The following is a 12,487-nucleotide window of genomic DNA, read 5'->3' as shown; positions in this document are numbered from 1 at the left end:
GCCCTTCCCCTGGCTGAGCCTGCAGCTGGTTCTTCACCACTTTGTTCTCCACCAGAGTGGGGCTGGGAGGGGTGTGAAGCGTGGCCAGGCATTGCTTAGGCTAGCCAGGGTTTGTTGAGTTGGACATGGTTTGCTGGCCCAGGATTCTTTCACTGACACTCTCTTGCCTTTCTGGGAATAGTGGTGAGATTTGAGGGTGGCAGGGAGAGGTGAGGAGAAAGGAGGAGCAGGAGTGTGCCACGTGGCTGCAACTCTGCAGTGTCCTAGAGGGTGAGAAGACATGGTCCCGTGTCCTTGGACCTGCCTTTACAGCGAATACCTCAGAACCTCTCACTCTGCCCTCCCTGTGCTGTGCAGACCCTCAACTGTGTGAACCCTGAGAATGAGAACGCCCCAGAGATCCCCGTCAAGGTGCTGAACTGTGACACCATCACGCAGGTGAAGGAGAAGCTGCTGGATGCTGTCTACAAAGGGGTGCCCTATTCCCAGCGACCCAAAGCTGGAGACATGGACTTGGGTAAGAGCGAGGCCAAGCAACTTCCCTAAGGGATGTGACTAAGAGCAGAAGTGCCAAAAAATCTGTTCAAGGCAGGAAAATCCTCATCTCCTACAGGAGCAGGAACCTGGCAGGACTAGAACTGGTCCAGTCCACTTTTGCTGTGCTAGTGGCACCGAATGTGTGTGGGGCCCCTGGCAGGAGAGTGTGGGGTCGGGTCCTGCCAGTACAGAGGATGGGGAGAGGAGCCTCCTCAGCTCTAGTATGGTCTGGATTGCAGGCTTGAGGCGACTGAGGTACAAGCAGTAGCTGAGAACAGTGTTATTAGTCATGTTCTTAAGTAAGTGGCAGGAGAACGAAGAGGAGAGGAGCAAAGGGATAGTTGTCAGGGTCAAATCAACCTTTCCTTGAGTACTTAGAGACAGCTTTTGCCCAACATCCTATTGGTAGTTGTCAGTCCTGGGGTTCAGAAGGTGGTGGGAGGACTCTTCTGTTGATACCCATATGATGCTCCTGCCCTTGCCTCAGCTTTGTCCTCCAATCCCCCCACTAACCACAATCCCTTCTCCCTCATGGGAACAGAGTGGCGCCAGGGCAGGATGGCCCGGATCATACTGCAGGATGAAGATGTCACCACGAAGATCGACAATGACTGGAAGAGGCTAAACACCTTGGCCCACTACCAGGTGAGCTGTGGAGAGCATTGGGCAGTCCCCAGCTGCTTTGAGCTTGAGCACCTCTTCTCCCTCCTCAGCTTGGTCAGGACCTGGGCTCAGCTCTCCAGGCCATTCTGCTCACACAGGGGCATGGCCAGGAGGTCTGTAGTCACTTTTCTGCCTGGGGCCCATGTTTATGGTCCTTCTGTTCAAGGAAGCACTAAATGGGTCATTTCTAGGGCTCACACAGGCTGTTTCTTGCTCTCACCTTTGCCATTTTCATGCCAGGCGTTCTGGTGTGTTCCTGTTCTGACCCCTTCCCCCGAGCTGCCGCAGACAGAGGTAGATAGGTGGTCTCCTTTGCTGGAGATGGATGTCCCTGAGGTGGGGGTACAGTGTAGCTTCATCCCTTCTGGGCTGGTTTCTCCTCACTGTGGGGCTGTTCCTCCCATGCCCCTCCAGTGTCACAGCCTGCTCACTCCATCTTGGTCCCCAGGTGACAGACGGCTCCTCGGTAGCCCTGGTGCCCAAGCAGAACTCAGCATACAACATCTCCAACTCCTCCACCTTCACCAAGTCCCTCAGCAGATACGGTGAGTGCACAGGAGCATCCTCTGCTGTGCTGGCCAAAGCGACAGCACTGGGCTGGGCTTGCACAACAAGACACAGGACAGGGGATTGTAACCATGGCTCACATGAATAAGGTCCTCCAAACCGCCATCTCTCCTGCACCATGCTGTTTATTCTGGTGTTGGAGAAGGAGGAGATGCCCTCAGAGCCATCTCTCTTTGCAATGTGTCAGACTTGGGGGAGAAAGACACATGTTAGAATGTTGCTGCCGAGGGATCACCTCTCTTTTGTTCCCCTGAAATCTATTTAAAATAGGCACAGAGGCACTTTGCACTTAAATGAGCAGAGTTGAGGACTCCAGTGAACATACTGGCAAGTGTACTTGAGCCTTGGTTTGGAAGTGTGGTCAGCTCTGACTGACACAGGAGGCATCTGTGATCTACATGCTGGGAGCAGGACAGACCTCTGCAGAAACTCTTCCATGGTGATTCTGACTCCTGAACACCAGCCAGGCTTGAGCATAGTCTGACAGGCTGCGAGGATGATCCCACCAGAGCTTCCAGTGGACAGTGACTGCAGAGACTGGATCCCAAAGCTCCCGTTTCATGGCCATGTTGTGCCCTGAAGCCACAGTGGAGGGAAGGGAGATGGATGGGATGGTGGTGAGGTGGATGTGGGCAGGGTATGAGCGTCCCCTCTGCTTGGTACTTGCAGAGAGCATGCTGCGGACAGCCAGCAGCCCTGACAGCCTGCGCTCGCGGACCCCCATGATCACCCCCGACCTGGAGAGCGGCACCAAGCTCTGGCACCTGGTGAAAAACCACGACCACATGGACCAGCGGGAGGGTGACCGGGGCAGCAAGATGGTCTCCGAAATCTACTTGACCCGCCTCTTAGCCACCAAGGTATGGCCCAGAGATACACAGCTGCCACCTGGCTTTTCAAATCTCAGTGATTTGAGTTGTCCGAAAGTGGTAAGCACTGCTTTTTTGTTAGCTTTTGGCTTCAGCACAGAAGAAGCGACTCTCTTGGTTTCTTTCCTGAGCTGGAGGTGATGTTTTTGTGTCAAAACCTTCAGTGAATATCCCTTGAGTGGATTTTCTTATTTGCTTTTTGCACCTGTTGGCATTTTAACAGTTTCCTGTATCCTTGAGCAGCTACTGGACTGCAAACTAGAGATGCCCTGGGACAGGCACCTCATCCCTTTTGGTGATTGGGATAAAGCTGCAAAATCAATGATGTGGGAAGGATAATTACTTGGGGAATTTGACATTACAGCAGGTTCCCCTTCCTTCAGCAGCTAGAAAACCTCTAGTGTTGAGTGGGTGCTGTGTGTCTGAGATATCCCTAGAGAGGAGCGGAGGGCTCTCCTGAGGATGCTGGCTGGCTCAGCCATCTCCCCTCTGCTGGCACTGGGTGTTACTGACCCTTCTCTCCTCCTCAGGGCACTCTGCAGAAATTCGTGGATGACCTTTTTGAGACCATCTTCAGCACAGCACATCGTGGGAGCGCGCTGCCTCTTGCCATCAAATACATGTTTGATTTCCTGGATGAACAAGCTGATAAGCATCAGATCAATGACTACGATGTCAGGCACACCTGGAAGAGTAACTGGTAATGGCGAGGGACAGTGCGACAGGGAGGGTGGGCTAGTGATACCACAGGTAGTGATACTTCCAGCCCCTCCCACAGGGAGCAGAAATATGTCCCTGGAAATGGTCCAGGACAAGAGAGGCCCGTATCTCTGTATTTCGGGTGTGGGTAAATCTCTTGCATGCCTTCCTGCAGCAGAAAAAAATCCCAGGAATGCAATGCTCCCCCAGCCCTTCCATCCCCACATCCTGGGCACCAATGCTCCCTCTGACGGCTGGAGCGAGCCGAGGAGCGCAGCAGCTCTGGTTCCATCTCACCCGTGGCAAACGCCGCTCAGGCTTCTCCATCCTCCGGGTTCCTCCAGACCTGCCAGCCCCGATTCTCGTCTCCACTGTCCTAAAGGTGTTTCCACGCTCCCTCCCGTCACTCAGCCGAGCGTGCCCTAACAAAGTCGGCGTCAAGCCATGGGTGCATCCTCCTTAACCTTGCCCACGGAGGCAGCCCCTCGGCTCTGCTAATCGCTCTCTTTTTTTTTGAGCGGAGCGGCGGGGAGACCTCCGTGAGTGCCGGGCCAGGGCTCCGGCAGGGGCTGGCTCCTGCGCCGCAGCCCCTCCTCGGCGTTTTTCTTTTCTGCTGCCGCGCTGATTTCATCTCTCTGATCTTGCCGTTACTGGAGACGGGTACGTACGTTCCCGTGTCTGGCATTTGTTAAATGGCAGCCAAATTGCTTTTGTGTAGTTCAGTAACTGTTGGCAATTAGCGGGGCAGGAAAAGAAACATTTTTAAATGGAGATGTGAGCGCGAGGAAGCGCTTGGAACTGATTTATAACTGGGCTTTCTATATTAAAAGAAGGAGCGAAAGGCAAGGGAGGAGAAAAAAGCCCCGCTCCGCAGGGGCTGGGCATGCAGGCTCCTGCATACTAATGCCTGTGCTTATCTCTGGGCACTAATTCGATGTGTGGAGCTAATTTCTCGAGGCCATTCCCTTCACAAATGAAATATGTACATGCACCCGGTACCCTCATTAGGAAAGTCTTGGGGAACAAAGTGTGTTTTGTCTAAGATAAAAGCATTCGCTGGGTGTTGGTGCAGAGGGATGGTGAAGTGGGGGGGGCTTTCTGATAGGGGGAGGCCCTGAGGTGCTCCTGGGAGAGGAGAGGAGCCGCAGGTTTGGGAAACGGAGCCATGGAGGATGGCACGTGTGCCAATATGCAGCAAACTTCAAACCGGTGGCTGGCCGGGAGACCTGCTGCCTCTGCAGCTGAGAGCTTTATTTCCAGCACCTGAGGCTGCCTAAATTCTCCTCTGGTGGTAAATGTGCTAATGAGTCCCTTGAGGAGTCCAGTTAACTCCCTTCTCCGACATGGGAAGTGTGTGAAATGCCACACGGCGCCTTCAGAGGGATTATTGATGTGAGGGAAGGGGACTGTGCCTGGTTTGACCCATGGGCTCAGCAAGGGCTCTTCAGTATGAGTGGATCCTCAATGAAAGTGCAGCCCTGTCTGCCCTGGTTTGCCTTCAGAGATGTTGGCAATGCCAAGGAACTTCTCCAGAGCTGTGGCCAGAGGGGAATGGCCATTTCTCCCAGGATGTTTGCATCTCTGGGGTGCTGGGAAGCAGCCTGCCCAATTCTGGGTCATGGGGAGCTGCTTTTCCACAACTGGAAGTGCATGTGTGTGCCACCTGCCCCGCAGAGCTTTGTTCAGGTGCTGACTCCTGTTTCCTTCATTCCTCAGTCTACCTCTACGTTTTTGGGTGAATGTGATTAAGAACCCCCAGTTTGTGTTCGACATTCACAAGAACAGTATTACTGATGCCTGCCTATCTGTGGTAGCTCAGACATTCATGGACTCCTGCTCAACTTCTGAGCACAAGCTAGGAAAAGACTCTCCTTCCAACAAACTACTGTACGCCAAGGACATCCCCAACTACAAGAGCTGGGTAGAAAGGTGAGTAGACTTGGCAGTAGTTCCTTCCTTCACCTGGAGGACCTGCTGTGGATGTATGTGGGTGCGGGGACTTGGGTTGTTGGGAGGACTCTTGGCAGCTGCCTGGAAGGAGGGTCCTTACTAACGCTTTGTGGAAGAGGATCCTCTTACTTGGGAGGTGATGCTTTCTCATGATTGTCTCCTGGAATGAGTTTGCAATGACTGTTTGATAGAGGGTTTTTTGACTTGCTTAAGGGGTGCTAAAAGCAACCTCCACTTTTGGTTGTCTGATGTTTTCTGTTGTGAAAACTTGGTCTGTGATAGGGAATTGCTAACACCTCCCTTGATCACTTTTGAAGAGCAGTGAGAAGTCAACCTTGGACTAAAGTGCCTTTTTTGTACCATGACAATACACACAGGTTTTGCTGAAATGGTTGAAAATTACCATTTCCCATCTCTCATCCATCAGTGCATCTCTCCTGGGATCCTGATGAGAGCACACGCTCTGAGGCAGTGCTCAGGCTGCTGCCGCTGTGCCGAGGAGCAGGTCCCCTGACTCCTTCCGACACCCTCCGCGCTCACTGTTAGCTGAAGAGAGACATCCTTCTGTCCCGCTGAATTAATACAGTATTAACGGTTCAGGGTTTGAATGCTGCTGATTGCAAATTGATGCTTTCAGGCATAATGCTGTGTTGAGCTTTATGCTTTTGGGAGAGGAACCTAGGAGGTGTTCTCCAAAGCCCTCCAAACAGAGCTACTGTTAAAATGTTGCTGTCTTGAGAAGCAGGACTTCATCAAGCTTTAAAAATGACCGATTTCAGGTTGCTGATGCAACTTTCCCCTTGTGCTGATATGCTGTGCTATGGATCATACTCTTTTTTTTTTTCTTCTTTTTGACTGAGGATCCTTTTTCAGCATCTAGGCTGTATACAAAATGGACCAAATAAAAGATGTCCAAGCAACAATAAGCATTATATTATCTAGTTTGTAAGCATGGCACTTTGTAGCCTATTGGAGTTGGATACTTGCTTGTACACGGTTATTTTTGTTACACCAGTGGCATGCCTGATGCTTTGCAGGCAGATACAAAGACAAGCTTCTTCCCTCAAGGAATAAAGGGCTTGGATCAGAACTAAAAAGATTCCCCTGAAGTATGATGGCTGACATGAGCTGCATTGTAATAGGAGAAAGTTTGTTGCAGGAGAGCTGCAGGGGGCTTTGGAGTGGGGTCCTGTAGGAGCATCACAAACTTCATGAGGTGAATTACCCTGACCTTGCCATCTCTATGACAAAAGTATTTGGCTCTGTGTGTGCCTGGAAAAAAAACCCAACAAAACAACTATAAAACCATTCCAGAGTTAGACATTGTTGTAGATACGCTGTGTCCCTGGGAAGGAGGTGGGAGATCTCACCGGTGACAGATGTTCCTGACACTGCTTACTGCTGTCATGGTCCTGGAGCTTCCCTGTGCGGGGTGTGACTGTGTCTCCTACCTCTTCTCTACTGCAAGGATTTATGATGTAATCAGTATTTCTGGCTTTTGGCACCGTTATCATCACAAAGCTTTGCAGAGGCAGGACGGGAATGATGCGGGGGAAGCTGAGTGGGACTGCTCATCCCGACAGCAGGTCTATCTGCCGCCGTGGTTCAGGCACCAGCTGAATAAAGGGCATCCTGCCAGTCTGAGGCAGGAATAGCACAGCAAAGGGCTTGGGAGGTGGGGAGCCTGGGGAAACCCAAGGTGACAGATGCCGGGATCACGGCTGTGATAGGTGTCCTCTGGAAATGGTAGGTGTGACTGAGATCTTGGTCCACACGAGCCCTTGTGTTGAAAAATGAGGGTTTCCTGCCATCCTTTGTGTCATGATAAAATGCAGAACGTGAAACTGCCATGTGGTACCTGGACATCTTGTTGTGGCAGCTTTCTTCTTCAGCAGATCTCCCTCGTACATTCATATCCCATGAGTCCCTCCCCACAAGGGCCGTCACCTATGGGAATGAAGGGTGGCCAGGAGGAGCCCTGTGGGGTTTTCTGCAGTCAAAGTTGGCTGGAACTGAGAGGGTTGGGTGTATTGTCCCTGATGTTCCTCAGCACGGGTAGAAACTTCAAACGCTTTAGGAGATGTTGCTCTGGAGGTGGTCTGTCTAGTGATGTAGCAGGTCTCTCGATGCCTGGTTTAGTCAGAGGTCCTCACCTCAGACCTCTGCTCTCTTGGCAGCATCCAGGAAATCTCTTCCATCATTTTCTGTGTGTGAATGAGCCTCCTTGTAAAAACTGCCCAAGTATTTTATCACTAGCTGAGTTCAGCACTGTGGGATGAAGTGGATCCTCGTATTCATCTCCTCAAGTGGTCTTGCTGCCATCTGCTCCCCTCCAAGTGCTTTAGCCATGTTCCATCTCAGCATTCGGCTGATGATGCTAATGATGCTAATCACTGTACCAGAAACTTCACTGCGTAATGAGTCAAGAGGAGTAAAGCAAACCTGAGAGAGACTGGCACTCTGTATTTCCAGGTGGTGGGAGCCGCTGGGACTCGTTTGCTGTGGATAGGATTTCTTTTATAATAGAGGCCTGTGGATGCAACCCTGGTTCCAAAAGGACCTCAGTGACCAGTCCACTGGTGCACCTGCTCTGTTTAACCCTCCCGCTGCAATGGAATGCTGCAGCTTTGAACTCCCTGGGTTTGGATGACTATCTTATTGGGTATTCTGTTTTGCCACCAGGATTCTGGACCGTATAGGCTGTGTCTGGGTTCCTCTGTGTTTGCTGAGCATGTCAGTGAGGCAGCTGTGGGATAGGACTGTAAATCTTAAGGTGTCTTAGGGAATGTAATGTAGTATCCTGGTGGTGGTAACCATCAGAGAAGCACAAGGAAGGCAGGAAAGCACCAAGGCATCCCCTAAGACATCAGCTGCTTCCTCTGCTGGAGGACCCTTTTTGTGTCTGCAGACCATCATTTTCCACTGAAAATGGAAGCTCCTTGTAGCTTTTTGCTGAGTGGTAACTTCTGATCTTGGCCAGAGCAGCTGCAGGCTGTGTTGAATGCCTGTGCTGAGGAAGACGTAACTACACAGGCGTGTATCGCTGCAAGGGCTGGATGTGAACTTGTTTTGTGTTCATGCACCAAGTATTTAATTGAATGCAAAATGGTGTTAGTGACACAGGGACCTTAGGAGAATGGTAGCAAAGCCTCACAGATTGCTGCAGGTGTGGAGGATTCTGGTGGATGCAGTTTGGTGGCAAAACATGCCCATGGGATGGGAAGGAGGGAAAATGTGTGGTTTAGAAGAGGATGGGAAGTCTCTCAGAGCAGCAGCTCCTGGCTTCTCAGCAAGATGAGCTGGGCTGGTCACTGCTTCTTCAGGAGTACGTTCCTAATGATGCTCACTGCTCTGCAGATCTTGAGCAAGATACTCCTCACCTTGCCTTCCACTGGCTGTTCTCAGTAAGCATTGCGGCAAAGACCCGTCCCTTTCTCTCTATCCCTATTTCTGACCCATTCTTCTTTATCCCCCTTGCAGATATTATGCAGATATAGCTAAAATGCCAGCTATCAGTGACCAGGACATGAGTGCGTATCTGGCAGAGCAGTCGCGGTTACACCTCAGCCAGTTCAACAGTATGAGCGCGCTGCATGAGATCTACTCCTACATCACCAAGTACAAGGATGAGGTAAGGTGGGGAGTCAGGCCTGGGCTGTGAGCTGTATCCCTTTCTACAGTCTGCTGCTTTTTCCCATAGGACAATACCCTGTGAAATGTGGGAGAGCAGCGTAGTCCATGTCTGTGCTTGGGCTGGTGGGGAAGGAAAGGTTTGGGAGGCACAGAGCCAGGAAGTGATGTAGGCAGCACCATATTTTTCTGCAGTGAGTGATATGGAAAACACTTATTTTTCTATGTATTTGGCACGACCTTTGTTGGGCTGCAGAGTTCACGGTGTTATCCCAGCATACCTCCTCTATCCACTGCCGCTGACCCGGCGCTGTGGTGGTGCCACCACCGTGTGATTGTACAGGTGATGTGTGGGTCTGCTCCCTGGGGATGATAGAGGATGTGGTGGCCTCTTCAGTGCTCGTTTTGTGAACATCCGTCAGAATGGTTAAAAACCTGTTTGTTGTAATTTATACAAAGGAACTTTGTAAGGTTCTGCTCAAATTCATACCCCGCATCTTTTTATTAAAGCAATAAAATATAGACCTATACATATAACATGATAGTATATTGTCCCAATAAAGGGGATTGTTGATTTTGTTTGAATGCTGGCTTGTTTAAGTGACAGAGTGCCAGAACCTCTCGTTGCTTGGAGAGAGCCAGAAGAGCCGGCCTCGCACCGCACAGGGAGAGGAAACAGGGTCCTTGTCGTACCTGCAGCAATCCTGAGAGGCATCTCCAGAGCCTCTCTGAGGTGTGAATTTAGGCAGGTGTGAATTATGATGGGCAGGTCATAGCACACCTGGCCTCTCGGTCTAAGGTCGGTTAGTTCCTTGTGGAACTAGGTGCTTTGCAGGAGTGAGGAGGAGAAGGTGGAGGGCCTGGCTTGCCCACAGGGATGGGAGGAAGCCCTGGTGCTTGGGAAGATGCCACGTGGTGGTACAGCTGGTGGCCGTGCTGGTGGGACCTCTGTGCCACTCCAGAAGTGACATGGGATGGCACATCCCAGCAGATCCCCATAGCTCTGTGTGTTGGCTGTGAAGGATTTTGAGGGTTTTACTGTTTGTACAACAATGCTCTGGCTACCAGGAGAGTGGAAGTGGAGCAGTCTGGATGTTCTAGGTTTGCTGTGGGGCAGCTGTCATCCCTCAGCCATTGTCAAGTGCTTTTAGCCAAGAAGAATCTAGGCTAAAAGTCCCCCAAGCCTTAAATAAATCCTCCAAGCCCTGGGAGAGGGGAGGGAGGGGACTATGTAGCATTAACGAGCTTCTCTTTAGGGGCACAGGTCCTCTTCTTGCCCACTAACGGCAGCTTGACATCTGTTGAGTGTCTTGCCATTGCCTGCTCTCCAAGCATCACAAGTGTGTTCACAGCTCTCAGGAACTTCTTTTATTATTTGTAATGGGATTAATAAATCGCAGCTGTTCCCTTTGTTTGTTTTCATTCATTAAGCACAATTATATGCAGCCCGATTGCACCCTCTTTGATGCAAAATGGGAGAGAATAATTTTTCCTGTTCTTCAGAGCAATAATATGCTGTCATTGGCTGTGGATGAAAATCATAATTAATTTTTATTTGGGTACTCGCATCTTAGTAATCAGTGGTCCTGGCTCCTTACAGCAGGTGACAAACCTGTGTGTGTGTCTAAGCTCAGCACAGGTTTCCTTTGCCTGTCTTGTTTCTGTGAAGGCTGAGATAGAAGACGAGCAAATAAATGCAGGGGCAAGTTGTGAATCTTTTGACACGTCAGCATCTTGGGTTAAACAAGTGTCTTACCAGAGGAGGCAGAGGAAACGAGTGAAGGGAATAGGCTGCTCTTCCACCTCTCGGACCAGACACATTTGGTTCCAGCTCAGCCACCTTTCAGACATGGGGTTTTGATTTCTTCATGGCTGCTATTATAGTTATTTTATCACATAGTGTGATGGCCGACAGTGGCTGCGAAGAAGGATGGTGGGGGAGTGTCCCCAGTAGCAGGTTTGTGGCAGAATGAATGAGCTCTCGCGAGTCCAGCTGCAGCCCGGGGTTGTTGCTGCCAGAAGAGGTAACTCAGATGTGCCTGCCTCTTGCCAGCGAATAGTCCCCTCCTTGGGACCCGATGCCGGCGTCGAGGTGCAGCTTCCGCTTTCCTCTGGGGAGAGAACCTCCATCGGGCCTCTCTTACTGCCCCAGCAGACAAGTACCAGCCTGATCCTGTCCCAGAAATCCTGGCAGAGAGCCAGAGCCTGGCGGTGGCCGGGGGCTGCCGTGTGGCAGGGAGGGGAGGATGCTGCACAGCCCAGCACACCCCGCACGCCGCTCCGCAGCCCGCCGGCACCGCAGCAGCTCTTAATCAAAGGGAGCTGATTCCCCATTAAGAAGTTACCTGTAGGGCTCCTGATGGACTTTGCCTGCCTCCCAGTAAGTCTATTAATTATACAACAGTTTGTTTCCAATTATGCGGCCAATGAAATGGTTAATCAAGTCCCCTTTGACGGATGCCTTGATATTTAATTGCAAAAAATTTGCTCTCTCAACTAGCTCACCCGAGGAGATGAGATTTCTGTCAGGTTTGTTTTTTTAAATAGCTTTTCTGCTCTGCTGGCATGGTGTTAGTGAGACGAGACTCCTGGCTGCTGGGAGGGCAACTGCCCCTCCGTTTTACGGTTTGTTACTTCATTCTCCCCACTCTGAGCCTTGTTCTCCACCCTCCCGCTGCTTCCAGTCCTTCTCTGGCCCTGGAGGCTTGGTCACATCCAGCCCAGGGCAGGGGACCATCCCTCCACCCTGCGATCTGTTGTGACGGCCAGGAGCTTGGGATTTCAAGGAAGGATTGGAGCTTGGGATTTCAAGGGAGGAAAGTCATCCTCAGGTATCTGTGGGCACACCCTTCGCACAGGATTGAGGGTTCCCAGAAAGGCAGGCTTTGCTGATACATCCTTCTGGTGTCCCTCTCGATCACCCCAGTGCCCCCCAGTTGTCCACCTTGGGAAGAGCTCAGTGGGATTTTTACCACTGGTGGCAGCCGAAGCCTTGTGGATTTGGTCTTTTTGTGCTTGTGGAACAAGTTCGGGGCTTGATGGTGGTCTCTGAAATGTAGCCCCTGCCTCCCTAGGATGTTATGAGTTTGCTGGACAGACATGGTAGGAAGGCATCATTGTCTTGGTTTTGGGGTTCACCCTCCATTTGATGATGAGTGTTTGTTTTCCTTGTTTCTCCGACTGCGAGGTGGCTTCTCATTAGTATCAAACAGGTCCCTGGTGTTACTGCAGCCTCGTGGGGATCCGGGGAGACTCTGTCTGTGAAGTGGCAGCACTGGGAGCAGTGTCCTCCCCCTCATGCCTCCTTTGGCCCTTTTCTGGCCACGTTAGGGATGGGAATGAGTGCGTGCTGCTTCCCGTGGGGTCCCCTCCCCCCGCCCCGATGCCACAGATGAGCCAGCGCAGCCACGGGCAACGAGGAGCTGCTTTGGGTAGGAGAGCATCTCGTCACTCCCTCTTCTTCCCTCTCTCCCCTCAGATTTTAGCTGCATTGGAGAAGGACGAGCAGGCCCGGAGGCAGCGGCTGAGGAGTAAGCTGGAGCAGGCGATCGACACAATGGCCTTAAGCAGCT

General features: G+C 51.5%; 1 protein-coding gene across 1 annotated transcript in view; it reads left to right on the top strand.

Annotated features, from left to right (window-relative positions):
* LOC104272118 (plexin-A1) overlaps positions 1 to 12,481 on the top strand; it is a gene marked incomplete at both ends in the record, with an annotated part of 65,024 nt that extends 52,543 nt beyond the window's left edge. Inside the window, 8 exons of the mRNA XM_009867023.1 lie at positions 358 to 517; positions 1,079 to 1,182; positions 1,649 to 1,745; positions 2,437 to 2,627; positions 3,167 to 3,336; positions 5,052 to 5,264; positions 8,766 to 8,916; positions 12,394 to 12,481. Coding sequence (XP_009865325.1) covers positions 358 to 517; positions 1,079 to 1,182; positions 1,649 to 1,745; positions 2,437 to 2,627; positions 3,167 to 3,336; positions 5,052 to 5,264; positions 8,766 to 8,916; positions 12,394 to 12,481 — 1,174 coding nt within the window. The remainder of the gene's footprint in view (positions 1 to 357; positions 518 to 1,078; positions 1,183 to 1,648; positions 1,746 to 2,436; positions 2,628 to 3,166; positions 3,337 to 5,051; positions 5,265 to 8,765; positions 8,917 to 12,393) is intronic.
* Positions 12,482 to 12,487: the final 6 nt, after the last annotated feature.

This window comes from Apaloderma vittatum, unplaced genomic scaffold (genome assembly GCF_000703405.1).
Source record: "Apaloderma vittatum isolate BGI_N311 unplaced genomic scaffold, ASM70340v1 scaffold5143, whole genome shotgun sequence".
Classification (NCBI taxonomy): domain Eukaryota; kingdom Metazoa; phylum Chordata; class Aves; order Trogoniformes; family Trogonidae; genus Apaloderma; species Apaloderma vittatum.
Note: the sequence above shows the minus strand (reverse complement) of the source record. Positions and strands in the feature narration are given on the sequence as shown.